The following is a 26,637-nucleotide window of genomic DNA, read 5'->3' on the forward strand; positions in this document are numbered from 1 at the left end:
GGACAAGTCACTCCCTTATGGCCATTAGAGAGAATGCAAGTTTAAGGCACTTCCACATTGGCTTCATTCTTCAGACTGGTCTTGACGTAAAATATCTTGTCTCTAATCTCTGCTAGGTGTGACTGAATTCAAAATATTATTCAGTTTCTATCTAAGCCCAATGCACAGGAAATTTACTTACCAGTATCCTCTAGTTGTGTGTGTGTGTGTGTGTGTGTGTGTGTGTGTGTGTGTGTGTGTGTGTTCCAGTCAGACCACCATAGCAGCAGATTAGGTCTCTACTTACTGGCTCTCAGGTATAAAGAGTTTCTGTCTGGAATCAGCAGCGTCTCCTTGTCTTGCCTGACTTTACCGGCTAATCTGCTTCTTGAAGACTAAACACTCCGACACCAGGCTCTATACCGGAGGCCAAAGGTCAATCCCCATTAAGTGTTAAAACACGGCTCATTCATTGATCTTTCGATGGGGCAGAGGCAGGAAGCGGAGCTGTAAAAAGGAACACATTCACATCATCAGGAGATTAGCGGACATGCTTACTTTTATTGGTTTGTAAGCTCATGAGCGGACGCAGTGTTTAGCAGAGAAAGTTGGTCTGTCTTCATCACACAAAGTTTGTTTCTGTTTTTTGCCATAAATGTGAGTTGTACTTTGTTTGACAGCTGAAAGTGTCAGTTGTGATAAATGATAATGTTTTGTAGCGGAAACATTATCCCAAGTATTGCATGACAGTAGTTAGGTGTACTTCAATCATGTCCAGTGTCCCCGAGCCCTCTGTGGTGCACTGCTACCGAGTGTCTAAATACACTTTTAATAGGCCCTTTTAATGCTTGTTCAAGGAGCTCTCGAGGTAAGTGACACAAACCAACGCATCTTACTGATGGAGATGGATGATCATCAGTAGCCCATGAGTGGAGTCCTGGTTAAGGTTCATTAACCAGGACTTGATAGTTAGAGATAAAGACTAGATGTGCTCTTTATCTTCTGCCACTCTTACTGTATACAAGCCATGGGTATTACTGCTTGTAAAGCTGGAGATAAAACATATACATCTCTTTGAAATTAACTGCTAATTTCATTTTGCAAAGGGTCCGTAACTAAAAATGTCTGGGATTAGCTAACAATAAATACAAGTATAAGTACAATATAGCCAGCCCTGTCTTTAAACTAGTAATTGTAGGTCTGACATAAAGCACGACGTTGCAACTTCCAGGCCAATTTCTCACCTCCAATTTCGACAAAACGTTTAGCCCAGTGGACACAATGAGGGAAAATTGACGGCATTCCCAGAACAGCCGCCATCTTTTTGTTCCATCTGAGGATAGCTTGGTGTTTGGCACGTTTGTCCGCTCAGGGGCAGGAAGGGTTTGTGATGTCCGTTGAAGGAGAACACCTGCTAAGTGAAACCTCTGCTCCTCCTGACAAATGCAAATGCTTATTGAGCCTTGTCAGACCACAAAGAGGGTAAAGAGACCAAATTGTTTTCAAAATATACCTGCGTCAACATGACTATATAAGTATTTATAGTGTATGTATCAGGCTGTAATGTGTGAGGGTAATGATGTGTGAAAGAATTAAAGTGCTATTTCATTCATTATCCACTACATAAAAGATGTACTGTAATGTGACCTGAGTACAGCCATGAGTCTTTTAAGGCTGGGCTTTGATTAAAACGAGGGTGAGCTGCAGGAGGTTATGAAGGCCTAATGAAAGGCATCAGCCGAAGCTGTCTGGGCCACCTCTGAAGTGGCACATGCCGGATGATGAAGTGTTCCAGCCTTCACAGATTAGGGGCTTCGGAGCTGGGATTTCACCCTATTCAGGCCCATACACGGCGGTGCAAGTGTGTGAGAGAAACTATTTCCTTTGGATTGATGAGCATCCAGGGCGAGTAGAAAATAGCCTCGCCTTCTGGATCATTACTCCGAAGATGATATTGAACCGTAATGACTTACTTCAAATCATGGATGAGAAACAACTACTTATTCCACATAACTCGAGTCCAGAGAGAATTTGTTTCCTCATCATGACTGATTGTATGGCTTTTGCTGGTATATTTTTTTTACCGCAATTTTTCTCTTTGGTAGACCATGAGAGAAGCTCAGAATAGTCTGTGTTGAACTATTGGAGCATTGGAGAAGTAGGAGGGAGAGAAATGGTCTGGAGTTACACTGACCTCATGAGAAACGTGGCAAACATTGTGGATTAATTCCACCCTGGACTTTCAGTACCTTGTGCAACATTATAGAGCTCATGTCAGAAGACGTTTTAGAGTCAGTGAAAGCAAAGAAACTTTAGGGCACAGTAGACTGTAACTAAAGTTTTCCTGCAGTATCCCTTGGTATAAGCGGCTAAAATCCACAGCAGTTGAGTGTGTAAAGATGGAAAGTAATCAACCTAAATAAATGTTTTGAATAACTGTCTACACGACTAAGACAACCTGGCTGAATTGTCTGTGACATGTAGGACCGGGCACCGTCACAAACACCGTCTTGTCCTGCATCTCAGCTTGTTGAAACAGCAACCAAACAAACATTCATCGGGAAGGAGTTTACTGCTAAATGCAGCTTGTAGATTAGATAATTAACTGGAGCACATTCAACAGAATGTAAACGTACCTGCGATTGTTACTCTGGTTTCTTTAGATGCTGATGTGGTCCTATCGGTTCTATACCACAGATAATAAAACACAGTCTGCCCATGGCGCTGTAAGCTACAGGGCTTGGGAGACTCTTGCAGGATGCTAAGGCAAGGGTCACATGAGCATGCAGCGGAAAATCCATCCAGCACATGTCACAAAAGTTGGCAGCAAGCTTAGATCCTCTCTCATGGCTTTAGTGTGAATTTAGAATAAGTGAGAGAAACGAGTGTAGAATGACAAAAGGGTTGAGTACATCAGGACTTAAAGTGAATCATTGCCAAAGCGTCTTCGACAGTAATGACCTGAACTAGTATGGATGTGGCCTTCATCTCCCTGCCTTGAGGAACTGTGGCAGAACCATAAGACCCAGAAGAAGGTAGAGGTTGGTGAGTTAAATACGATGCCTTATGGATTAACCATATGTTTGAAAACGTTGGCCACTTCCGCCACTTTGTACGTACACGCTCTGTATGTTTTAACAATGTTATCTTTTCTTCGCAACTGCTGCTGCGGGGACCCTTTAAATCCTCAAAGAGAGTGAAAATTGAAAATAAAACTATATCATGTCTTTATTACAACTGTCAAGGCTGAAATGTGTGCATACTGCTTGGATGCCAAAGCACATGTTGGAGGTGGCTTGTCATGAGCTTGTCTAGGAGGGTTGCCAGCTCCTGCAGCCAGAAAGGAATACGTGCAATGTAATGCAGCACAAGTGTGTTTGTAATGCATCTATGTATGTATGCGGGGTGAATGGAGTGTCACACATGCTGTCAGAGGTGGGATTTTGAACACGTGTGGACAGATTTGTGGCCCCGAGTTGGATATCGCCAACAATGTCATTGTCGTTTCCATTATTGACATGCTTCCCAGCAGCCCCAGCTGCACACAGACACACGGTGTGAGGAGAGCAGTGGAGCAACTGACCTGTTTTCCTCCCACAACGGATCCAATAGTAAAAAAAAAACCCAGTGGTATTCCCTTACACTCAAGAGTTAAAAAATAGGGCTAAAGGATATAGAGTTAACATTTAAGTGTCAAATGGAAGTGTCATTGGAACAATGCCTCAGTAGTTTGAATCCAGCTTTGTTTCCCCCCGGATTGAGTGGAAACTCCGAAACCGAAATTTCCCCGAGTCACAGTCCAACCTTCTTGGCACGTTGCAATCTACAATCCCTCGCTTTCCGTTTCGAGTCGGGTGTAAAGCTCACATTATGGCCGACTGGAATGATGCACAAATTAGAAAAAATATAACAACAGCCCCATCGGATCCAAACTGCTGTCACAACCTGAAAGTCTGATGGAGCTCAGTGCTGGCCTGAAGCTTTTTTTTTTAAGACTGTGTGGATTAGTGGAGATGATGGAGTTTGACAGTTTGTTGTCGCTGAGTACAAGTAACCATCTGATTTACGAATGTAAAGTGTCAATTTTTCCAGGTGTGGCATTTCAACTTTGATACAATTTTGGCCGTGCAGGGAGACTTCACACATTGCATCAACCTCTGGAGTATGTCGTGTCCCTCTAATGCCGTGGTATCTTATGATATGGTTGAACTGTGACCACCAGTTCGTAATCGTCATAAAACAAGCAATGAAATACTACAGGCCCAAAATCACATCTATGTCCTGATTTATTTATTCATTGCTTTTTGTTTTTGCATTTTTTTATTCTACACACTATGTTCACATCATGAAAAATCAGCTTTGGTGTTGTTCCTGTCAGCCACATCGCTGGCCATAACAAAAAACAGTTTAGATACAGTCGGAAAAAACTACACTGCAACCTTTCCCTAACCTGGTTTGAAAAAAACTTGGTTGAAGGCAGAATGATGAGATTTTCCTAAAGTCATACAAACATAATCCCTGTCAATCATCACCTCTGACCCAATAGAAGTGTAAGGTGGTGTCTATATCTAAAGAGACCCATTGTGATACGTTTCTGGGCGTCAACCTCTATAAAGACTTAGCGACCAGTTGCCAGATCGACCAAGAGGAAGCTACGAAAATGGCGGACACAGTGGAGAAAAACGTAACCAAAGCGAGACAAAATGCATTTTTCGAAGTAAAGAAATTCATCTTTTAAACATGACAACAAACGTTCCCTAACCTTTAACAGCTAGTATATTTAAACCCAAACTATGATCTTTTCATTTTGCCTACATGTGACCAAGCCTCATTCAAAGTTGTCACGTATTAGAAATCACTTATATGTGGGAATTTGTGTCTTTCTGAAAAATTCAAAGGCAATTTAAAAAAGTACATTCATATGGAGGCATGATGGTTTCCAATCTTAGCTGAGCAGACCAGTGAAACTGGGTCAGGCTCATGTTGACAGGGGACACTCCCCTCTGACTAAAAGAGCTAAGTCAACAGATCACACATGAATCACCAACCAACGGCACCGCTTTTAATATCTGCACTTAGATAAGACCATACTTCTGAGAATGGTATGAGGCCCATACAGTATCTGACACTAAAATCTCCTAACGTCTCTGCTTCTTATTAGTCAGTTCAAAACTCCCACTATAGTTCATGTATGTGGTAAGAAAGCACTCAAAGCTAACTTTTCTTTGTTTTGACAGCTCCATCAGCTCTCAGCTCAGCTTTGGCTGTGAACACTTGTAGACCTGTCACGCATTTGGCCCGAACTTAGAAACTGAAAACTTGAAGGTATCCATCTGCGCTAAAGGGCCGTTTGAGCTGTGGAATCAATCAAAAGGCTTCCAAGCTGCAAACTGTATCTACAAACATCATTTCATTCAATTTCAACACAACCTTCTGCAAGGAAGATCAGAGAGATTATTTGGTGGCTTTATTTGGGGAGTAATACCTATATTAGTCTTTCAGACATGAAATAGTTTCAAAAGGAAACAGATTACAACCACAGTATGCTAACAATGTCGATTGATCTAATAAAAAAACATTACTATTAGCAATATGTTTGCTTCATACACACACACACACAAAGCATGCCATCTACATCATGTCAGAGCTATTTAGGACATAGGATTCTAATTTGACTGTTACTTTGACATAAAACACAAAGCAAAACTAAAATCATATTTAGTTTGATTTTGGTTTCGGCAATTTTTTTGGCAAAGTCTATTCTTTAACTTGTGCCTGATAGACTTAGGCCATTTTTTATTTTTAATCGTTAAAAGTTTCATAATATTTATTGCTAATCCATTAAGATTTCTCTAGGCTTTGTAGTTGTGATGATGAGTGAGAAATCAAATAGCACTGTGCAACAGACTTCTATGGCATTGGTTCAGAAGTTAAGACGTGCTTATTTCTCAGCCTTTAATATGTGAAGGCGCTCCAGCAAATCTGCTGCACACTTTGTTCCATCTGCAGATTAGCAAGGCCTGTTAGCTGTTAGGAATTTTATACATTCGAACAATAAAAGAATAACTTCATTGGTCTTGCAAAAGCCTATTTGATCCCAGCCAATGAATTGTAATAACATTATAGATGCATGTGACAAATTACATTTATATACAGTGGAGCATATTTTGGCAGAGCATGCTGGATTTTAAGGCGGATCTCTGCAACCATCCTGCTGTTTCACAGCATTCATATTTCTCCTTGTATGAGGCACTGTCTGCACTTTTATGTCGTATAAAATGTGTATGTCACACACATTAGGAATGCCTGGAGGTTGTCTGGATGTACATTTTAGCTCTTAATTCCACAGAGAGTATACATGGTGTCAGGGACATGGCCGTTAATGACCACAATAGTTGACCTTCTGGATATTATGGATGATGGACCACTGCGAGATGATTGGTTTTGGTGGTGTTGTAGACTGACTCTGTCTGACCTCTGACCTCTCCACAGGAATGGGATCTGACCCCAGGTGACTCTCCTTTTTGAATCTCTTTGATCCGTTTTCGTTACGTGAGACTCGACCTCTCCCCTGGCATCCTGAACATTCGCTTTGATTTCTGCGTCAGCGTTACATCAGTGAGCGCTAACTGTCGCCTACGGGCTCTTTTTGCATATTAACACATTCCTCTTGTATGACAGATGGTAGAGTAAAGAAGAGATGGATTATGAGTCCACAATGAATGTAGAATGGATTTGGCTTTCTTCAAACAAATGTATGACCAGGGTTTATTTACCAGATGTGACTCGGATCCTAGCAGTGCAGATAGTGTGTCCAGGTTAGTGTATGGTGTAGTTTTGCGAGCTGCCATTTTCTAAACTCTGAGTCGAGTGAATTCAAAATTGCGGCCTTTATTGACGGTAGCTTGACTGTTGCAGGATGTCCCAGGTTGAGACCTAGACAGAGTTGGTACCAATAATGGAGCTGTTCTATTGGTACTATACACAACGTTTACTCATGAAAACACAAAAATAACCGTTCTAATGCGTAACGAACTGAACTGAACTGGACTGCTTGGTTGAAACGTGTCAATTGTAACCATGATTATGAAGATCCTTTTAAACTTGAAAAGAACAGTCATTTTAACTCCAACCATGATGTTTCCGATGTTTCTAATTTTGACAAAGTCTTTGTTGGAACCCAAAATATGATCTTCTCCTAAATCGAACCAAACCTTAACTATAACTAACCACTAAATGAACCCTACTCTCCAAGGTGAGCTGGTACCAAGTATCACAGGTAGGTTATTCAGGTTCTCCAAAACAAGACATTCATCCAGGTTAATGGATTATTTTTCCAGAAAATAACAAAATATCAATTCACATCTGCTTGATCGTTTTGCTTGTTTTGATTCTCTTAACCTGTCTCCTTTCGTCAATGTTCTTCATGTCTGTTTTTCATTAAAAGGATGACCCTTTGGATTCATAAAGTTTTCTTGTATATGCATTGTGCAATCCGGTCCTGACCATTGTTGCTAACACAAAGTAGCAGTTGCAAATGCTCAGTTGCTGGCAGAGGCAAAACCCAATTGCTTTTGAATGTGACTTTAGAACCCACACAAAACATCATTGGCATGCCCCAAATGACCGGACGTAGGGGAATGAATGGAAAACCTGCTTGCAAGAGGGCTGGAACTCCTCTAATAGCCAGCTGGGTTCATCAGGTCTGTGTCTCTGATTCCTTTAGCAGGGCGGTTGCGCTGGAACGCGCCCATTTCTGCTGCTTCTCGAACCCTCGAGTTATGCAAGTCTGGCTGAGAGAGAAGCTTGATGTCCACAGCAATCGTCTGGACACTTGAATGTCTCTCCTTCACCCGCACAGCTACAGTAGACGACAGGTTTTGAAACCCCAGTGCCTCACGCTGTCTGGTTGCTATTTTCATCACCTCCAGCTTATCCTGTGTAAAAGATTACGTGCCTTTTTATGTTTCGCCTCAGCGTGTTACCCGAAGTGATGATAGGCTGATCAGATTGGTTAAACTGTGTTCATTTTGGCCGCAAATTCTCTTGAGTTTCCCCTCTCCTTCCAAGTCTGGAAAAGCTTCAAGAGGGAAGATTCGTTGCTGTGTAGAAGGCCGGGATGATTTCAGCGGGCTGCAGTGGAATGAAGTGGGGGTGGGTTATGATTTTCCGAGGCCAAGGACTGGAACTGGTTCTTGATTGTGATTCAGGCAACGTGTTGAATACTTGTAATGTGATGGAATCCTGTCAAAGTCTGAGCGTGCCGTGGAGGGTGGGAGGCAGTGGAAGAAGAGTGCAGCGTCTTGGGAGGGTCTCACTGGCTGGAGAGAGGAAAGAGAAGCACTGGAAAGAGAATTGCTGCCCGACTCATTTCAAAGTGATGAGAGCTGTGTGTTGAACAGACATTACTGGGTATAGTTGCGTCTTGCTGCTAAGACATTGAGCAAACACAGCGAACTGAAGGCTATGTGTGCTTAGACAGACTGAGAGAGGTGGATTATGGGTTGGATGACTGTTTGTTGAGCTGAATTATTCACCCACCGTCAGCGTCCCTTTGTCGTTTCTATTTATTTTGTTCTTTTTGTGTTTACAGAGTATTTTTCCCAGAGGTCTGTTGCATATTTAGTTTCTTTGACGATCATCGTTTCCATTGCATTTAGTTATTTTTAAAATGGGCAGAGTTTGCGTCAGCTCAGGCTGCACCATGAACATGGGTATTGATTGGCACTGCCAGACCTCCAGTTCTCCTGACAGTTCTTCTTCTTCTCCTCTAGTTCAATTAATATATTAATCAATTTCCTGCATTTCTGCATTTTACTACTGCATTTTATTTCTTACACTGTTTTTTAATTGTTTTTTAAATCTCCTTTTCTTTTGCCTTGTGTTTTGATGCTTTTAATGGTTTTATGTGAAGCACTTTGAATTACCTTGTTGTTGAAATGTGCTATACAAATAAACTTGCCTTGCCTTGCCTTGCCTCTAGTGGTTTGGTCAGATGTTTGGCTGCTTGGTGCGCTGCAGCATGAGTGTGTTATTTGTGATGCCAACAGCTTCACTCCTTTGGCTTCACTGACTCAATTGCCTTGGAAACGATCCGTATGAACAAAATCAAGGGTATGAACTGAGTAATAAAACTGACTTGCTCTACTGTTATATGGATATGTGTAGTTAACTTAGTTTGTGCCTAAACTGAAGAAACCTCTCATTTGGTTGTGAATGTGATCAAGTCTGTACTGTGAAAAATGATTATCTCTATCTGCGATACTACTTGACAGGAAAAACAGTCTTCCCTTTTCATGGAAAGCCATTAACTTATTAAATACCACTCAGGGAAGGAAGCAAGAAAGTTGAAACCAGCGGTCTCATTGCTTGAATATTGTGCTGTCAGTCCTTTTCTACAGTGTGTGGTCAGATACCACATCCAGTCATAGAAATTACTCTGTCTCCTTCTGAGTGGGCTGCATGTCTGTGTGCGTGTGCTGGGCTGGTTCACTTGAGGCTGTGCTGGTCCTCAGAGGATACTCCACTCACCTGATATGATGACGGACAGATGTGTGGAAGACCCGTAATGTGTTAACAAATTGACTATTGACATTCATTACAAATGAAAACATGGAGCCAAACACAAGATACTGTTTATCCTGGGATGAATTGTTGAGTTTACCTTACCTTACCACTTACCCCTATCTGAGCACAGTTAGAGACACTGCAGTGTTGTAGAAAGAACCATGCTACACTACAAGCTACTCAGGAAAAGCATCTATTCGACAGCAAGAATCATCTACTGTTCGGTAATATAATTAATAATTCTAATAAACAAATTAGTTCATTATTTTGTTGTGCAATTTATTACTTTATTCAGTAAATTAGTCCAGTCTGTTGGTTAGTTTGATACATTTTAATTGTAAATGAATGGCACAGAATTAATTGACACAATTATCAAGTAAAGTTTAAGAAAACAACATATATAGTGTGCGTTTGCCTCAGGGGGCAACCTCTGCGTCTGAAAAGTGAAACCAATGCAGAAGTGCCATAAATGTGCATTCTTTCTAATTGCCATCAGGGGGCGACTCCTCCGTCTGAAAGAAGAAGTCTGATTGTATAGAAGTCTATGAGAAAATTTCTCACTTGATTTATTACCTCGGCAAACGTTGTAAACATGAGTTTATGGTCTCAATCTCTAGTTTCAAGTATTCTTCAATACAACATGATGTTGATTTAGTAAACTATAATCTCATTTAGAGCAAAAAAGAATGTTATGCTTCAGGGCGTGGCTACCTTGTGATTGACAGGTCGCTACCACAGTGTTGTCCGGTCTGGTGGTTGTATGTTTTATGTTGATGTTTTTGTCTTACAACTTTAACCCTTTCACAGTGTGCTTTCATTTCATGAAAGTTAATTGTAAGATTTTGGTTGCCGAAAAAAAATATTTTTCAGCGTTCGGTTGTATTGAACCCCACCCTCTCGTGTTACTTCTGGTTCTAAAAAACCAAGATGGCGACGGCCAAAATGCCAAAACTCGAGGCATATAAACCATAGTCCACAAACCAATGGGTGACGTCACAATGACTAAATCCACTTCTGATCTGCTGTCTATGGTTTGCCTGTGAAACCACTGAAACACTAGACGGATGTGTCGTACATGATCAAGCCGTGCCCTGCCTTTATTGCATTCCCTAAAGTAATTGTCTTCACATCCTTCATTTACTTGGTCACCTTGTCCGGTCTTTAATTCACTGTAGAGCGGAGGTCATGGTGATTGCTTTGCTAGATGTGTTTCACTGAAAAATACAAAGACTACTGAGTCGTTCTTGAACTTAAAGGGTGCAGGCCGGAGGGGACGTAACCAGGGGCGGACTGGGGGGAAAAAGTGGCCCGGGAGTTACTGTCAGACCGGCCCACTCAATACACGGCGCGCTGCCCACTCAATGCACGGTTTTTGCAGCAGCTCACTCTTTTCTGCAACACCGTCTATGATTTTCTCACTGTCCAGCATCTGCAAAACATCTGTCTGAGTAGCCATCAACATAAAAGCCTCCAGGTGCTGTTGAGAGAGCGAGCTCCTGAGCCTGTTTTTGATATATTTCAGCGTCGAAAAGCTTCGCTCACATGCTACCTGTGTGACAGAGAGGATAATCAGGAACCTGTATGCAAGGCCTATGATGTGGTATGCATCTGTCAGGAGGTTGTACTGCTTCAGAACTCGGTAGCAACAGATTGGACAGTCCTTGCAAGATGAGCACTTTTTGTAAACCATCTCTGCCTCATCTTCAGCCTCATCTTCAGCATCCTCCGGCCCGGGTTCTGTTGTCTTGGTTGTGTACTCCTCAAATACTGATGCCTTCAGCCTATCCCACTGTCGTGCCAGACGTTTGAGCTCGCTTTGTAACTCGCATAGTCAAATCAACGTAATTAACACAATGACAGCCACAAAGTCATAAGAACCACTCACATATATTCATATGACAACAAAGCACATCAATCCAGCAGACCTGCAGCGGATCCACGCATTCCACCACACAAGAGCACGAGCCATCAAATATTATTCATAAAAACGTTACTGCAGATGTAAAAAAACAAACGCAGTTTGTCACTTACCAAATTCTTTGTTGACAAAGAATTTAATCCCAGTACATCGTTTCAGTTCCGGTAAGAAGTCCTTCTCGATTCATGGACGCCGTGACAGTCGAGCCGCCCCTATATTTCGCCGGTCTATGGCGGCCATTCGCACCTCCGCGGCCCCGCCCCGACCGTCGCCCGGCACGAGCGCACGCCGCAGACCGCGGTTATGGAGAAAAGTTTTTAAAAGCACCGTAGTGTCCAGCCGTGCTATGGCGTCCTCGGATCGCAAGGAGTAGTATAATGTCAGTTTATACTGTTGATGCAGTTTTCACTGATTATTGACTTTCGGTATTAGAGTCAATTGAACGTGTTCTGTGAAGCATATAATATAGTCGGGGCCGGCGATGTCAGAGACCGGCCCAAACCCCGTCGGCCTACCGGGGATTCCCCCGGTATCCCCGATGGCCAGTCCGCCCCTGGACGTAACCCCTTACGGCTGAGGCAACTCACATTATGTAAATGTGAATGATGCTCCTGTTTGAGCCTGTTTTGAAAAGCAATGGATCTCCACGAGGGAATTCTCCCACCTTATAGATGTGTTTCCTTTTCCAGCAGACAGACTGTACCTTGGACATCCCTCTGCTTTTATATACCATGAGTTCCACACTGTGCTAGAAGATACAGTGCCTTGCATTTTGGCTTTACATGGCTTGCATGACTTTTAGACAGTGTCCAGCACGTTAGACAGCTCTGGGTAAATAAGAAAGTAGTTAGTCTAACAGATACAGATTTCTGGGGTCATGGCTGATGGAAGAGATGGATAAACTGTAAGTCTTACTTTAAGTCCCATTTCCATCCAGTGCAGGTGAACAGTTCATTTTTAACGTCAGACGATTCGTATACAATTCAAGATTGTATGTAATGCAACTGGTCTTGGTTGAAAGTGAACTAAACACTGTAGTTTGATTTATTAGATTATGGACCCAATGGATGTGTGCGTTGGCTACAAAGGTGCTGTGTAAGCTTTTAACGCACAATAAATGCACCTTAAGGCCATAACCTGTGGTGAAGGGTCTCGGGTAGATATTGCTCCATGCCGAAAGAAAGTCCTGGCACAGCACACTGTATACTAGAACTGAGAGGAATAGTGTTTTATCTTCTTGACCAAGAAGGATACTATAAATTCTGGCAAGGGAAGACATGTGCTGTTTGGAACTTTAGCTTCACCTCTCAACAATCACATTTGCCCTCTGTCAAAGTGACATTACAGATGCTTTTACAAAATCTGAGACATTTGTTATATTTTTAATTGGAAAGAAATTTGAAATTACAAATTAAAAGTTGAAATTACACACATTAACAAAAAATTGTTTTTCTCACTCAGTTGACATTTACCCCTTCCCTCTGGCCAGAGTCACACTCCAAGATGTCGGCGCCATTCAGCTCCAATTAGGCCCTTTCAAACTAATTTAGAAAATCGTGTGGGGGAAAATCCTCTGTGTTGAATTTTCTCAGGGCACAGATTTGGAGCTTAGTTAATTGGAGACGTCTCATGGTGTGACTTTGACCCCTCACACTATTTTTAACAGTCTTTTCTCAATGATTTGTGTTCACTGTGTCAGTCGAACCGCAGGTGGCTTTGCTAACAGGGGGCGTCCAGCGCAGTGAAGATCAAAGTTATGCGCTGGGGGTGAAGAATGGTGACTGGTGGTGTTTTGTGTGGACACGGGTCAACGAACGGAAGCCGGCTTCCCCGTGGGGCTCAGGCCGTGTTTTGGGGTCAGGGTGCGGAAAGCAGCCTGTCCTCTTGCTGGCCCCCGGCAGCCTTTCCTCACTCCCTGGGGTGTGTTTTGTGTTGGGCCGCAGGTCAGCGGCGCTGCTGTTTCAGGCCATCAGGTTGTTTTCTTTACCCTCTCTGTTCTCGCCACACTCTCTTACTGGAAGAGACAGACATGGCAGCTCAATGCTTTGTGGCCTTCCTCTCATCTAGAAAATAAGGCGAGTGCTATTCGTTGTGGTATTTCAGCAGCAGTAGGCTTACACACATGTGCGCACACACAAATATCAACTCTATAAGCATCGATATGAGGAGAAATATAGCATTCCCAACCAGAGGGACTTGTATCCCAGGAGTGTCCTTTTTCTTTGGAGGTACGTGGAAAATGATGGAGTATTTCAACTCATCTGCTGTATACTCTCAATGACCCATCAAGCACATTTTTTCCCCCTTTCAAAAATAACAGACAGTGATGATGGATTTAAAACAGCACAACTCCAGACATGCGATAATGTAGATTAGCTCTGGGTTCTGTAGATATGTGATAGAATTTCTTAGAGGTGTGTGTGTGTCGGCTTTGATCCATCTCATGGAGTTGTTTTCCAACAGCCGTATTGCCGGATCAACCTTTCAGCCCCATGGCTTCTCTTTCTCCCAAAATGACTCATATTCCAGTTGCTGGCAGTGGCTCGTGGTCCTCTTGTCCTCAGGTAAACACACACAGCGGGCTACACACACATCCAGTGCATGTGCATTTCCGTGCACAGATGTGTAGCTGTATGCAGATGTACGTCGTGTTATTGCCAGAAACGTTTGAAGGTGTTTAAAATGCCAGATGTCTGTGACCTTTATGTGACCTGCAGAGAGCTCTTTGCAGAGGGAGGACATGCAGCCAGTCAGCCTCCACGTCTTCTTCTCTCTTTTCTCTCCGTTTTGTCTAATGCAGCGCTGCAACCAATGATTATTTTCATTATGGATTAATCTGGTGATCATTTTTTTTCAATTATTCGATTAGCCATTTAGTCGATTGAATGTCAGACAATGTCCATTCCAGTGGCCAAGTTGACGTTGTCAAAAGTCCGTTTTTGTTGGACCGGCAGACTTCAAAGATATTCAGTTTTACAATACAACAAAGAAAAGCAGAAAATCATGGCATTGGAGAAGTTGGAAGCAGAGAATGTGTGGAAAAAAAGTTATTATCATACTACTAACTAGAAAATGCATTTCCTGCTGAAAATGCGTTGGAATGCTGAAATTTGAAATGAATTGCAAAAACATTGCTGAAAATAGATATCCAATTTTTAAAAAATTGCAAAAAGCTTAATAATTCAAAAGGTTTAAAGATTCCAGCTATGAAAAGTCATATCACCCCTCTCCTGAAAGAGCTGAACATTTTGATATTCTAACGGTTTCTGTGGCTTAAAAAATGTCATCAGTGGTGATATTTGTAGTAGTAGAAGTTGTAGTAAAAGTATTATTAGTAGAAGTATTAGTAGCATTAGAATAAGTACTAGTAGTAGCAGTAGTGATATTTGTAGTTGTAGTATAAGTATTATTAGCAGTAGAAGTATTAGTAATTAGAAGAAGTAGTAGAAGACGTAGTATCAGGAGTCATAGTAATAGCTGTAGTATTGGTCGTAGTATTTAATATAACAGTAGTAGTAGTAGAAGTAGTAGTAACAGTAATGGCAGTAGAAGAAGTAGCAGTAGCAGTCATACTAATAGCTGTAGTAGTATTACTACTTTTAGTAGCATGAATAGCAGTAGTAGTAGCAGTTGTCATATAAGTAATAGTAGTAGTGATAGTAATAGCAGTAGTGGTAGTAATAATATTGATGGTAGCATTTCAATTAGAATTCACTCTTTGGGGCTTTTATTTTGAAATGGGGTGTGTGTGTGGGGGGGGCGGGGGTTCCTCTAAAAGTCTCTAAGACCTTAATGACTGTATGAGAGAGAGGGAGCGAGAGAGAGAGAGAGAGAGAGAGAGAGAAGAAAGAATTAGAGAGAGAGAGAGACTGATATCTCTGGCAAACTTTCTCATTTGGAGATTGTACGACGTTTTATCTTTTACAGCTTACATGACTATTGTCCTGCTCTGCCATATCTTTCCTCGTCTCTGAAAGAGTGTCTTTGTTGTTCCTTTGTTGTGTCTTTGTTGTGTTTTTTTGTTCCTTTGTTGTGTCTTTGTTGTGTCTTTGTTGTCTTTTTTTGTTCCTTTGTTGTTCCTTTGTTGTGTCTTTGTTGTTCCTTTGTTGTTCCTTTGTTGTGTCTTTGTTGTTCCTTTGTTGTGTCTTTGTTGTTCCTTTGTTGTGTCTTTGTTGTGTCTTTCTTGTTCCTTTGTTGTGTCTTTGTCGTGTCTTTGTTGTTCCTTTGTTGTCTTTGTTGTGTCTTTGTTGTTCCTTTGTTGTGTCTTTGTTGTTCCTTTGTTGTTCCTTTGTTGTGTCTTTGTTGTTCCTTTGTTGTGTCTTTGTTGTGTCTTTGTTGTGTCTTTGTTGTGTCTTTCTTGTTCCTTTGTTGTGTCTTTGTTGCTCCTTTGTTGTGTCTTTGTTGTTCCTTTGTTGTGTCTTTGTTGCTCCTTTGTTGTGTCTTTGTTGTTCCTTTGTTGTGTCTTTGTTGTTCCTTTGTTGTGTCTTTGTTGTGTCTTTGTTGCTCCTTTGTTGTGTCTTTGTTGTGTCTTTCTTGTTCCTTTGTTGTGTCTTTGTTGCTCCTTTGTTGTGTCTTTGTTGTTCTTTGTTGTGTCTTTGTTGTGTCTTTGTTGTTCCTTTGTTGTGTCTTTGTTGCTCCTTTGTTGTTCCTTTGTTGTGTCTTTGTTGTTCCTTTGTTGTGTCTTTGTTGTGTCTTTGTTGTGTCTTTGTTGTGTCTTTGTTGTTCCTTTGTTGTGTCTTTGTTGTTCCTTTGTTGTGTCTTTGTTGTTCCTTTGTTGTGTCTTTGTTGTTCCTTTGTTGTTCCTTTGTTGTGTCTTTGTCGTGTCTTTGTTGTTCCTTTGTTGTCTTTGTTGTGTCTTTGTTGTTCCTTTGTTGTGTCTTTGTTGTTCCTTTGTTGTTCCTTTGTTGTGTCTTTGTTGTTCCTTTGTTGTGTCTTTGTTGTGTCTTTGTTGTGTCTTTGTTGTGTCTTTCTTGTTCCTTTGTTGTGTCTTTGTTGCTCCTTTGTTGTGTCTTTGTTGTTCCTTTGTTGTGTCTTTGTTGCTCCTTTGTTGTGTCTTTGTTGTTCCTTTGTTGTGTCTTTGTTGTGTCTTTGTTGCTCCTTTGTTGTGTCTTTGTTGTGTCTTTCTTGTTCCTTTGTTGTGTCTTTGTTGCTCCTTTGTTGTGTCTTTGTTGTTCTTTGTTGTGTCTTTGTTGTGTCTTTGTTGTTCCTTTGTTGTGTCTTTGTTGCTCCTTTGTTGTTCCTTTGTTGTGTCTTTGTTGTTCCTTTGTTGTGTCTTTGTTGTTCCTTTGTTGTGTCTTTGTTGCTCCTTTGTTGTGTCTTTGTTGTTCCTTTGTTGTGTCTTTGTTGTGTCTTTGTTGCTCCTTTGTTGTGTCTTTGTTGTGTCTTTCTTGTTCCTTTGTTGTGTCTTTGTTGCTCCTTTGTTGTGTCTTTCTTGTTCTTTGTTGTGTCTTTGTTGTGTCTTTGTTGTTCCTTTGTTGTGTCTTTGTTGCTCCTTTGTTGTTCCTTTGTTGTGTCTTTGTTGTTCCTTTGTTGTGTCTTTGTTGTGTCTTTGTTGTGTCTTTGTTGTGTCTTTGTTGTTCCTTTGTTGTGTCTTTGTTGTTCCTTTGTTGTGTCTTTGTTGTTCCTTTGTTGTGTCTTTGTTGTTCCTTTGTTGTGTCTTTGTTGTTCCTTTGTTGTTCCTTTGTTGTTCTTTTGTTGTTCCTTTGTTGTCTTTGTTGTTCCTATATTTGTTGGAATGCTTAACAGTATTCCAACAAATATAAGCTTTAATTTTTTATCGATGATCCATGTGCTTAACTTACATAAGAATCCTAACCACCTTTGCTCAACTTTTTTTCTCAGGTTTAGTCCAGACTGAAACGTCTCAACAACTGTTGAATGGATTGCCGTGACATTTTGCGCAGACATTCATGGTAACCAGATGATGATCCCCAAACTGTCCTCTGGAGGAAAGTCCAGGAGGCTTTTCTTTTAGGGAAATATTTCATCAACCTTTGGATGGACTGCCAGGAAATTTTGTACGCACATATTTGTCCCTTTCAAGAAGACTAACTGTGTTGATCCCTCAACGTTCCCTTTGGCGCCAACTTCAGGTCAACATTGGAATTTGGTTCAAGACCAAATACCTGAAAAACGAATGACATTCCCATCAGTTGTACTTTGTGTTTAGTGCTAGCTACATGATAGCATGCTAAAACGCTAAAGATACCTGCTAAATATTAGCATGTTAGCATTGTCGTTGTGAGACTTTTAGCATACAATGTCACTATTAAGCCCAAAACACCATTTGTGTCCAGCCTCACAGAGCTGCCTGCATGGCTGTAGACTGTTTTATCTACCATGGTTACTGGTGTTAAGTGGAAACCTATGCTGACAGTCTCCCCTTCCTATCAAAGCAATTTTATGTGACAAGTTTATGTCCATCTCTTTATCTCACTAGATTTTATTATTGCTTTTAACAATGTGTCATGCTGTTTTGTGTTTGACATTTCTCCGCTGTCTGTCTTCCACAAGCATTGACCTGAGATGGGTCTTTACTTTATGAGCAGATTCTTACAAATAGTAATGTTTTTACTGTCACTGCCGCATGGAGGAGGTGTTGCCGCCCCCCTATTCTATAACCAGATGGGTGTGTTGGGTAGAAAAGAAACCGCAGCTGGACCCTACGCACAGAGATGATCTCTTTATCCTGGGATTGATACTAATATGAATGAATATTTGTGGAGTCTCAAGGGTCCAATGCAAACTCCCTGCAGAGGCTCTGGGCTCAACATTAAAGTCCCAGGTGCCATCGGTATTCAATAAAACCGTGGTCAAAGGAACAGCTCCTAACAACAGCTCCTAAGAACAACTCGAAGCTTTTCCCTCAAATCTTGGATATGTTTTTGTGTTGCCATTACAGTATTGCCAACATTTCAGTGACATTTTTGCATTAGTGATGCCTTTTGAACATGCAAGAAGTGTGGTCTCTTTCTCTTCCTTCTGCTAAATTGCATTCTTCCATTTGATTTTCTATGTTCCAGGGGGCTGTTCATCTCTATACATGACCGGGGCCACATTTCTACGCTGCTCCAGAACTGGCCAGAAAAGGACGTCAGGGTAAATGATACCGCTCAGACGGTGGCATGAAGTCTTATTTAATAATGCTCATGTTGTTCCAGCACTGTCAGATTATAAAAGCTCATGGACACTAAGTGTTGTTCTGTCTGACTGGATCAGTAAAGCACAGTACAACAATGTCTGTTTGCACAAATGCAAACACCAGAAAGGTTTGGTCGATTGGCTCAGTGGCCAATACAAAATTTGTGCTGATACAAAAATAATTTGTGGCTTTTGTATGGGTTTCATGGAATTCGCTGACAATTCTAAATTATAGAATGTGACCTGCCTTATCCTTAGATTTATATGCATTTAGCAGGACATTACAGTATAATTGTATCAAATTGAAAAACAACAGAATACGACCAACAACCTTTAGAGTCATTGTTTCGACATAGATTATGGTGTCTATGATGTTTCATTCTGATAAAGCAACACAATGGTGTTACCTGGTAACACCATTGTGTTGGTCCTCTTGACCTGCTGTGTTGGCCAATTTCCCAAAAGCCTAAAATATTCCTTTCAATCTTCTGTACAGAGCGACTATGTGCTAAGTCACGATCTAGTCATATTCAGAATGACGAAACCAGTGGACATTCCTGGCACGTCAAATAAACCTGCAGCTCAGCCACCTGTTCACGGCTGTCAACAGCAGGGCATTTAGCTCAGCGCTGACATGCCGCCTCTCATTGTCAGGGTGGTCTTATCGTAAACTCACGTAATACGGCCTACTTTTAACATTTCCATAGAGGGAGGGCACACGGGAGCCAGGGTAGTCAACCACTGACTCACACATTAACAAGTGTTGGGGAGAAAAAAGCTGTTAATGGTATAAATTATGGTCATTCTAGATTTTAAACATTCAAATGGGAAAACGAATGACACCCTTTGTTAGATAGTGGGAGGAACCAGGCTGTTGTGCCAGTGTTATCTGCGTCACACAGATGGTGGAAAAAGACAAAAACTTGACAATTAGGAACATTTCAAATGAAACTATTTTGCTGGGGATATTGACACAATTGATTTGATTCATGCTGTGGAATCAACCTCATTTACTGCTTAAAAAGTAAAAGGACTAGTGAGTGGAAAGCCAGGAGGGTGATCTGTTGGAGGGCCTGGCTTACACAGTGGGAAAATAAACAAGTTACTGGGTAGCAGGGTGGACTTGTGCTCAAAACGATTTTAATTCATGAGGCAAGGAGGCAGAACTGCTGCTTCATTTATGTTCTCGTAAAAATGTGTGTAAATGTGATGTCAGATCTAATTTTAGACTATCCTACATGGAACAGCATTATACACAGATTGTAATTGATGCGATGGTTGTTTAAAACTTACATTTCTGTTGATTGACAGGCGGTGTGTGTGACGGACGGAGAGAGGATCCTGGGGCTGGGAGACCTGGGCTGCTGTGGCATGGGCATCCCCGTGGGTAAGCTGGCCCTCTACACAGCCTGCGGAGGTGTGCCGCCCCACCAGTGCCTGCCTATCATGCTGGATGTGGGCACGGACAATGAGGTGAGAGCTGTGGTCTAAATATAAGTGACGGACCATTCACAGAACTATAAGCAACTTCTTATATTGAGTTATCTTTATTTTGTGTCTATCAGCGATGGAAAGCAGTATCTATTCATGACCTTTACAGTACACAAGTATAGTTTTAATGCATCTACCTGTTTTTTCATTCTGTCACAGAATAAATAACTCGTCTACGGTCATGCTAGCCGCTCTGTGAGGCTGCAGTTAGCACACACTTTATCTAAATGCTAACGTGAGAATGCCAACATGCTCTCAAAGACGACGGTAACTTGCTGATATTTAGCAGGTTTAATGTATACCATGTTCTTACTTTAGCACGTTAGCGTGCTAACATACATTGGCTAATTAGCACTAGCACAAAGTACGGATTAAACAAACAAAAGATGCAACATGTTAATTAGGGAGCTTTTGAGGTGCTGGCAGGCAGATTTTGTTATCACTTGCAGAGTTTCCAGTCTTTATGCTAAGCTAAGCTACCCAGCTCCTGGCTGTAGCTTCATATTTACCGTACAAACATGAGAGTGATATCAATCTTCTTGTCCAAACCTTGACAAATATGTGAACAAGTATATTTCCCAAACGTCAAACTCAACTTAAGTAGAATTTGAAGTGTAGGAATATCGCCTGTAGTGGAGTATTTCTAGTGTGGCGTTGTGTTATGAATGAAGATCGAGTGAACAGACTGAGATCGAGGCGTTTAGCTCAATTCAAGCAATAACATTTATTTGTGACAGAAGTATTATGTCCAGCAGTTAAACGTGCACGGACCCTAGCAAAGGCAAAGAGTGCAAAAGTGAAACCTAAAAGCGCTTATACAGAGTAAGCAGGCGTGTCCATCTGGTTCTCCTTGTGGAGCCATTGGTCAAAATCAAAGCAGAGGCGGATTTGTTTTTAGCATTCAAATAGCCTGATGGAGCACTGGGCAACTTCACCCACAATGGCTCACGTCCGGAACCCGCCTTCTCTGGAACGTCAGTGTGTGTGAAATGTTGATGTACAGCATATTGTTAACACTTATTGTGCTGAGAAAAATGGAAAAGGGTGCAGTTCTAAACTATTTCGAAGTCTCTGTGTGAATAGATAAAAAGAGCTCTTCTCCTACTCATTTCGATGGCAGTTTCTGCCCTAATCTGGTGGTTTACGCAAGCGTTACTTTCAGGGCCACTGTATCTGTTCCTATCGTACGAACGGGTGACGGAATGCCCCATTCGGCATTTTTGACCTACTTACAGTGACCTCACAACTCCGCAATATAAGCTTTACAAGTATAGCACCTATTATTTAACAGTGAATGAATATATTTTATTTACAGTTGCTACTTCGACTTTGAAACATTCACAGTTTTACATTTTCTTATTGAAGTACAGTGGAGCTAAGACTGCGCAGGGAAAGTGGTTTACCTCCGACACAGAGGCCAGAGATAAAGGTTAGCTTCAGAGCAGCAGGGGCTGAATTCAAAGTGGATTATATTTAATTCGATGAAACTCTAATCGTCCAGGTGGAGAAATTAGATCATTATAGCCCAAGGAAGTAAATATCAAGTGTGCTTGGTCTTCCTGCTCACCTTTCAACTCTGCTGCCCCAACACATTAACAATCCATGAGTACTAGGGGTGTAACGGTACGCGTATTCGTATTGAACCGTTCGGTACGAGGCTCACGGTTCGGTACGCATGACGAACCGAATACGTTTGAAAAAAAAAAAAAGATTATTATTTATTTTATTTTTTTAAACCTTTATTTAACCAGGTAGTCCCATTGAGATTAAAAATCTCTTTTGCAAGATGTAAGTAACAATACAAGATGTAAGCAAGATGTAAGTAACAATACTACATGACATTAAGGAGCAGTTTTTGTTTTTTATGCTTATGTGTTTCTAAGAAGACACCCCAGAAGATGAGTCACTCAGGTATAGTTCCATCATTGTTCAAAGTCAAAGAACAACTTCATGATGTTAGTTGTAATGAATAAATATATTTTAAAATCAAGTACATTTCTCTGGCATTTATAGTTTTCTACTGTACCGAAACATACCGAACCGTGGCTCCACTGTATCGTACCGAACCCAACCGTGAATTTTGTGAACCGTTACACCCCTAATGAGTACATGATGGTTGATGCCAGGAGGGAAATGTTCCTCATCCTCCCGTAGCTAGGTAGGCCTTGCCTCAGAAAGCAGCCTTAAACAGACTAAGAATAGCCTGCGTGCACATCTAAATATACACAACTCTCAGCCAAGGGCGTAGCAGCCTCAGATGCATGTGTGCTCGACACTGTCGAGCTCAGCCTGTCAGTAGCTGTCCTGCATCGTCCGAGACTGTCTTCACATGACTCATGTCCCCGGACTTCAGTTTCTATCCAAGCAAATGTCCCAAGTGGATTAAGGATGAGCGTTGTTGCTGAGGACGGATGAGTTTGCAAATGGAATTAAACTTCAAATGTAATTGGCAAAAAAGTATATGCAATATTTGTTAGACTGGAAAGAGACCAAGAATAGGAGAAGCCCACTGATTTCATGCAGACATCTCTTGCATTATAACAACAGAAACACTGCAGTCTTCCCAGAATGCCTTTGCAATATATTACATTGCTATGTTAGCCGTCTTCATGCCATTGGGATTAAGTGAGAAAAATCCTCTCTCATTCCACCCTATCTTTATCTTTATAGACCTACAGTACTGGCATATCTGTGCGTTCTAAGTTTCCACGTTGAGCTTGAGCGATTCTGGTTAAGCGTGATAACACCATCTGCAGATTCGATTATTGGTTGCACGGCACCAGTTTTAGACATTTATGGGCAACACAGCACAACTTTAACAATCTGTCTCACAGCTTGGTTTGTTCCAATCCCTCAATCTGCCTTATATCTGCTGCCAAAATAGGGAGAGGAGAAACACTTGTTTTGTTTCTCTTCCTATTTTGGCAGCAGATATGTGTCAGTCTGTTGCAGTTGAGGCAGCGCTGTTGGACTTCAACCATGACAACTTAACATAGTGTAGGTAGAGAGGTTATAGGAACAGTTAAACATGCAATGGAGCTGTACAGCTAATGGCATGGTGTAAACAGCCAGCTTGGTTCAGTCCAAATTTAAGACTACGGTTCCTCAATAAGCTCAAGAATGAACACATTGTAAATCAATTTGTTAATCATTGGCTGAGTCATGCAACGTGCAAAATAGCCGGAGATACTGGGTGTGTGGATAAAGTGTTGTTTGTTAAGAAAAACTGTTACTCGGCTCCAGCTCTACGCTTAATGCACAGATTTATAGGTTGAGGCAGTAACAAGTAATGTGATTACTTTCTTTCAGTAACGAGTAGCTGTGCCTTACGCTTGTTAGAGGCGGGACTGAAGGTGTGTGAGGCAGTTAGCTCCTTGCTGCTGTTAAGCCTATTTAGCATCACCTGGATTGTTTAAAGTTGGAGTTTGTGTGAAATGGACTTCTACTGAGCTGCTGTGTGGGGTCGCCCAGGGCTAACGTCAGGCTAGCTGTTAATGATAAGTACATACCTATACAACACTGTCTTGCTTTCTCAGAAGCTGTAACCTTGGGTTTGGAGTAGTTTAAAGTCATATGACATATCAGTAATATAATGAGTAATGTAGCAAATTACTTTTGTTGAACTTAGATATATTCCACTGGACGTGAGACTTACTGTATAGACTTCTTGGAAAGAAAGACATTATTTACCGTTAACTATCGGACATTACTAGTGATCCATCAGCACCGAACAGAAAGTGTACTGTACATGCACAGGGACAAACCTTGTCTGCAAGCGCATATACGCTCACACACACACACACCATATTGTGTGTGTGCAACTTTAAAAGAAATACCGTTAAGAGATTTTACTGTAGTCTGCCTGGCCCTGGCCAACTTTTCCATTTTTATCTGATTCTAAAGAGATGACAGGCTAAATGAGTTGTAATGGGATAAATAGGCTGTGTGAGTGTGTGTGTGTGTGTGTGTGTGTCCTCCCTCGGTACCCCGCCTCAATCTGCCGTCATGACTGAAGGCATGATGGGAGCAGATGGAGGTGGGAAGCTATGAGGGAGTGGTAGCTCCACCTAATTATTAAAATGACTGTTATTATGGGATTATATTTGTCCTTGAGTGGCTATGGGAGTAGAGCGAGAGAGCGAGGCAAGCGGGCAGACATCCAAACAGTCGAGCAGGCAGACCCCCTGACCAAGACTTTTTTTTTTTTTCTTTCGACAAATCATTTTTGAACATTTTGGGAAACAAACTCACTTCCTCTCATCTACCTTTTGGCAAGAAAATGATTTAGCATATTTCCCCAAAAGTGGAACGAGAAGGCTCGGAGCCTTTAAAATGTCTGTTTTAGACTTTTAGAAATTGTGCCGCTGTGTAATTGTTATTCTTTCTGCGGAGGAATGTGGTAGCTGTGTAATCTCGTGTGAAAACCAGCAATGAAGTCTCACTGGACCGCTCTTATCTCCGTCTCACATACAGTACGCACAAGAATGAGTCCATGTTTTACTGCATCATCCTGTTATCTCCCTGGACTCTATCCGTCAGTGCCTGATGTCACCTGGAGTAACCTCAACACACACACACACACACACACACAGACACTCATGCTGAAATGAGAGTCAATGATGTCATCCAGGACAATATGCTGCTTGTGCATCGGTGCCGGGTGGGCTTTCACATGTCCAATGCCGGGTGTCTTTTTCCTCTGACAGGTCCGGGCTATTCTTCATTCCTGGTCTCGTTCCACTGCTTCTTCAAAACAAACCTATCGAAGATGCTGCAGTCACATTTTGAATACACTAAAGGTTGCATGTCGAACGACTTAAACTCCCTCGTTAAAAGTGCAGCAGTCATCAGTTTGGAAACAGTTTGCAACAGTGAAAGTGGAGCTTCTGTGTCTATAGCTGGCATGAACTGTAAAGCCATACACGAGGACTAACCCCTTCTGAGAGAGAGAAGGGTCTGTACCACACAAAGGACAGCTTAGCCAATCAACGGTAGATAATCGGGGACAGAAAGACGACTCGTGTCAACAGTTCAGCGCAGTGTCAACGAGGTCAGCCCACTTGAAACCCACTCAGGACTATCCGAGTCGCTTATAACGCAGCTTCCTCTATTCCAGCTTTTAATACCAGTTTTGTCCCAGCGTGTAAATGGAACAAAGAAATGCCCATCATATACACTCAATAGAAGGTGGTCATTTGTATCTCTCTCCTTGCATGCTCTTGCATCATCTTGTGAAATTCCCACCAACAGCGCCCTCTGATATCAATCCACCTCTCATCGGGATCACATGAAAATGTTTTGGTTTCTGTTGAACTCGGCCAACTCTGACCTATTACTGTCCATTAAAAGCTTGCCAGGAAACCAGTTGTCGACTTCAAATACATCTTGCCTTTTATATAAACCTTTTGAGCTGTTCTTGGACGTGGCAGCTCTTGACCCTGCCATGGAAAGGCGGCTGTCGCGCTCATCTAAGTGGCACCCTCTAATTATCCATCTCCTGAAGTAAAGGTCGCCTGTCCCAATGAGGCTCGACAACGCTCTGGATCACTTCCCCGGCCTTTGGGGCCGAACTTCCCCGGAAGTCAAAGTTTATGGAGTGTAGCGGATTTAGGTTATGAGTCTATCCTCCAAAATCTGTCTAGGTACAAATCTACAGCTCGTTGTATGTTTGGACACAGCCATGTTGTATCAGGCAGGTGCAGCGAGCCAAAGATCTGATGGGCGATGTGCCGATACCACAAAGCAAAGTCTGTAAGCGATCTATCAGCACTGCCGGGTGACATTTGCAAAGCAGTTGTAAAAAGGCTTCTTTGGCTCTGGAAGGTGCTATTTAATAGTCTGAATAAATAAAGATTACATCATCAGGGTTATTTGGACTTGGACATTTTTAACACAAAGCTTGTGTGACAAGCTTTGGCCATCATGTTTGATAGACAGGTGGGCGTTTACGGGACACTATAAATGTGCATTTGGGGAGGTGTAGGATCCTCTCTGTTTGGGTTTTGGCACACACTTGGGAATAAGTGGATATTTTTCACTTACTCAGGTTTTCATTGGTCTATTAAAAGCCCCCCAACTTTATGGAAATGTGATCCTTTATAACTGGAGCACAGTCTACACACGTTGGTAAAGCTTTTTTATTTACAGGTCTTTAATTTCCTAATCATCTTGTAGTTACTTTGCTGAAGAGAGTTATGCACTTTGGTACTGTAGTTGAAATAGGAACAAACCAATTCAATCTAAATGCTTACAGTTTGATAAATGAGTGTAGGCCTACTGTTTATAATTTACTCAAGTCAAGGTTTTAAAGGGGAACTCCATGGATTTTACACATCAAAGTAATTTTCCATGTTTTGGGAGTTTTACTGCATTTGAAAAAAGGTTGAAGTCTATCCGGGTAGAAAACTACAAGTTTGAAAATAAAAGAAATCTTGGGATGTGGAGTTAGAAAGAAGTGAGTTTAGTAGCCTCCTCATCTCTGCTTGAGGCTAGCAGCTACATGTAAAACACACCCAAATCACTCAACCAAAGTTAGTTAGTTG

At 41.7% G+C, this 26,637-nt stretch overlaps 1 protein-coding gene across 1 annotated transcript in view; it reads left to right on the forward strand.

Moving 5' to 3' along the window:
• Positions 1 to 26,637, forward strand: part of me1 (malic enzyme 1, NADP(+)-dependent, cytosolic) — an 89,555-nt gene that overhangs the window by 38,807 nt on the left and 24,111 nt on the right. Inside the window, exons 4-5 of the mRNA XM_079275185.1 lie at positions 18,487 to 18,562; positions 19,916 to 20,077. Coding sequence (XP_079131311.1) covers positions 18,487 to 18,562; positions 19,916 to 20,077 — 238 coding nt within the window. The remainder of the gene's footprint in view (positions 1 to 18,486; positions 18,563 to 19,915; positions 20,078 to 26,637) is intronic.

The sequence above is a fragment of the Melanostigma gelatinosum genome (assembly GCF_949748355.1).
Source record: "Melanostigma gelatinosum genome assembly, chromosome: 9".
Taxonomy (NCBI): domain Eukaryota; kingdom Metazoa; phylum Chordata; class Actinopteri; order Perciformes; family Zoarcidae; genus Melanostigma; species Melanostigma gelatinosum.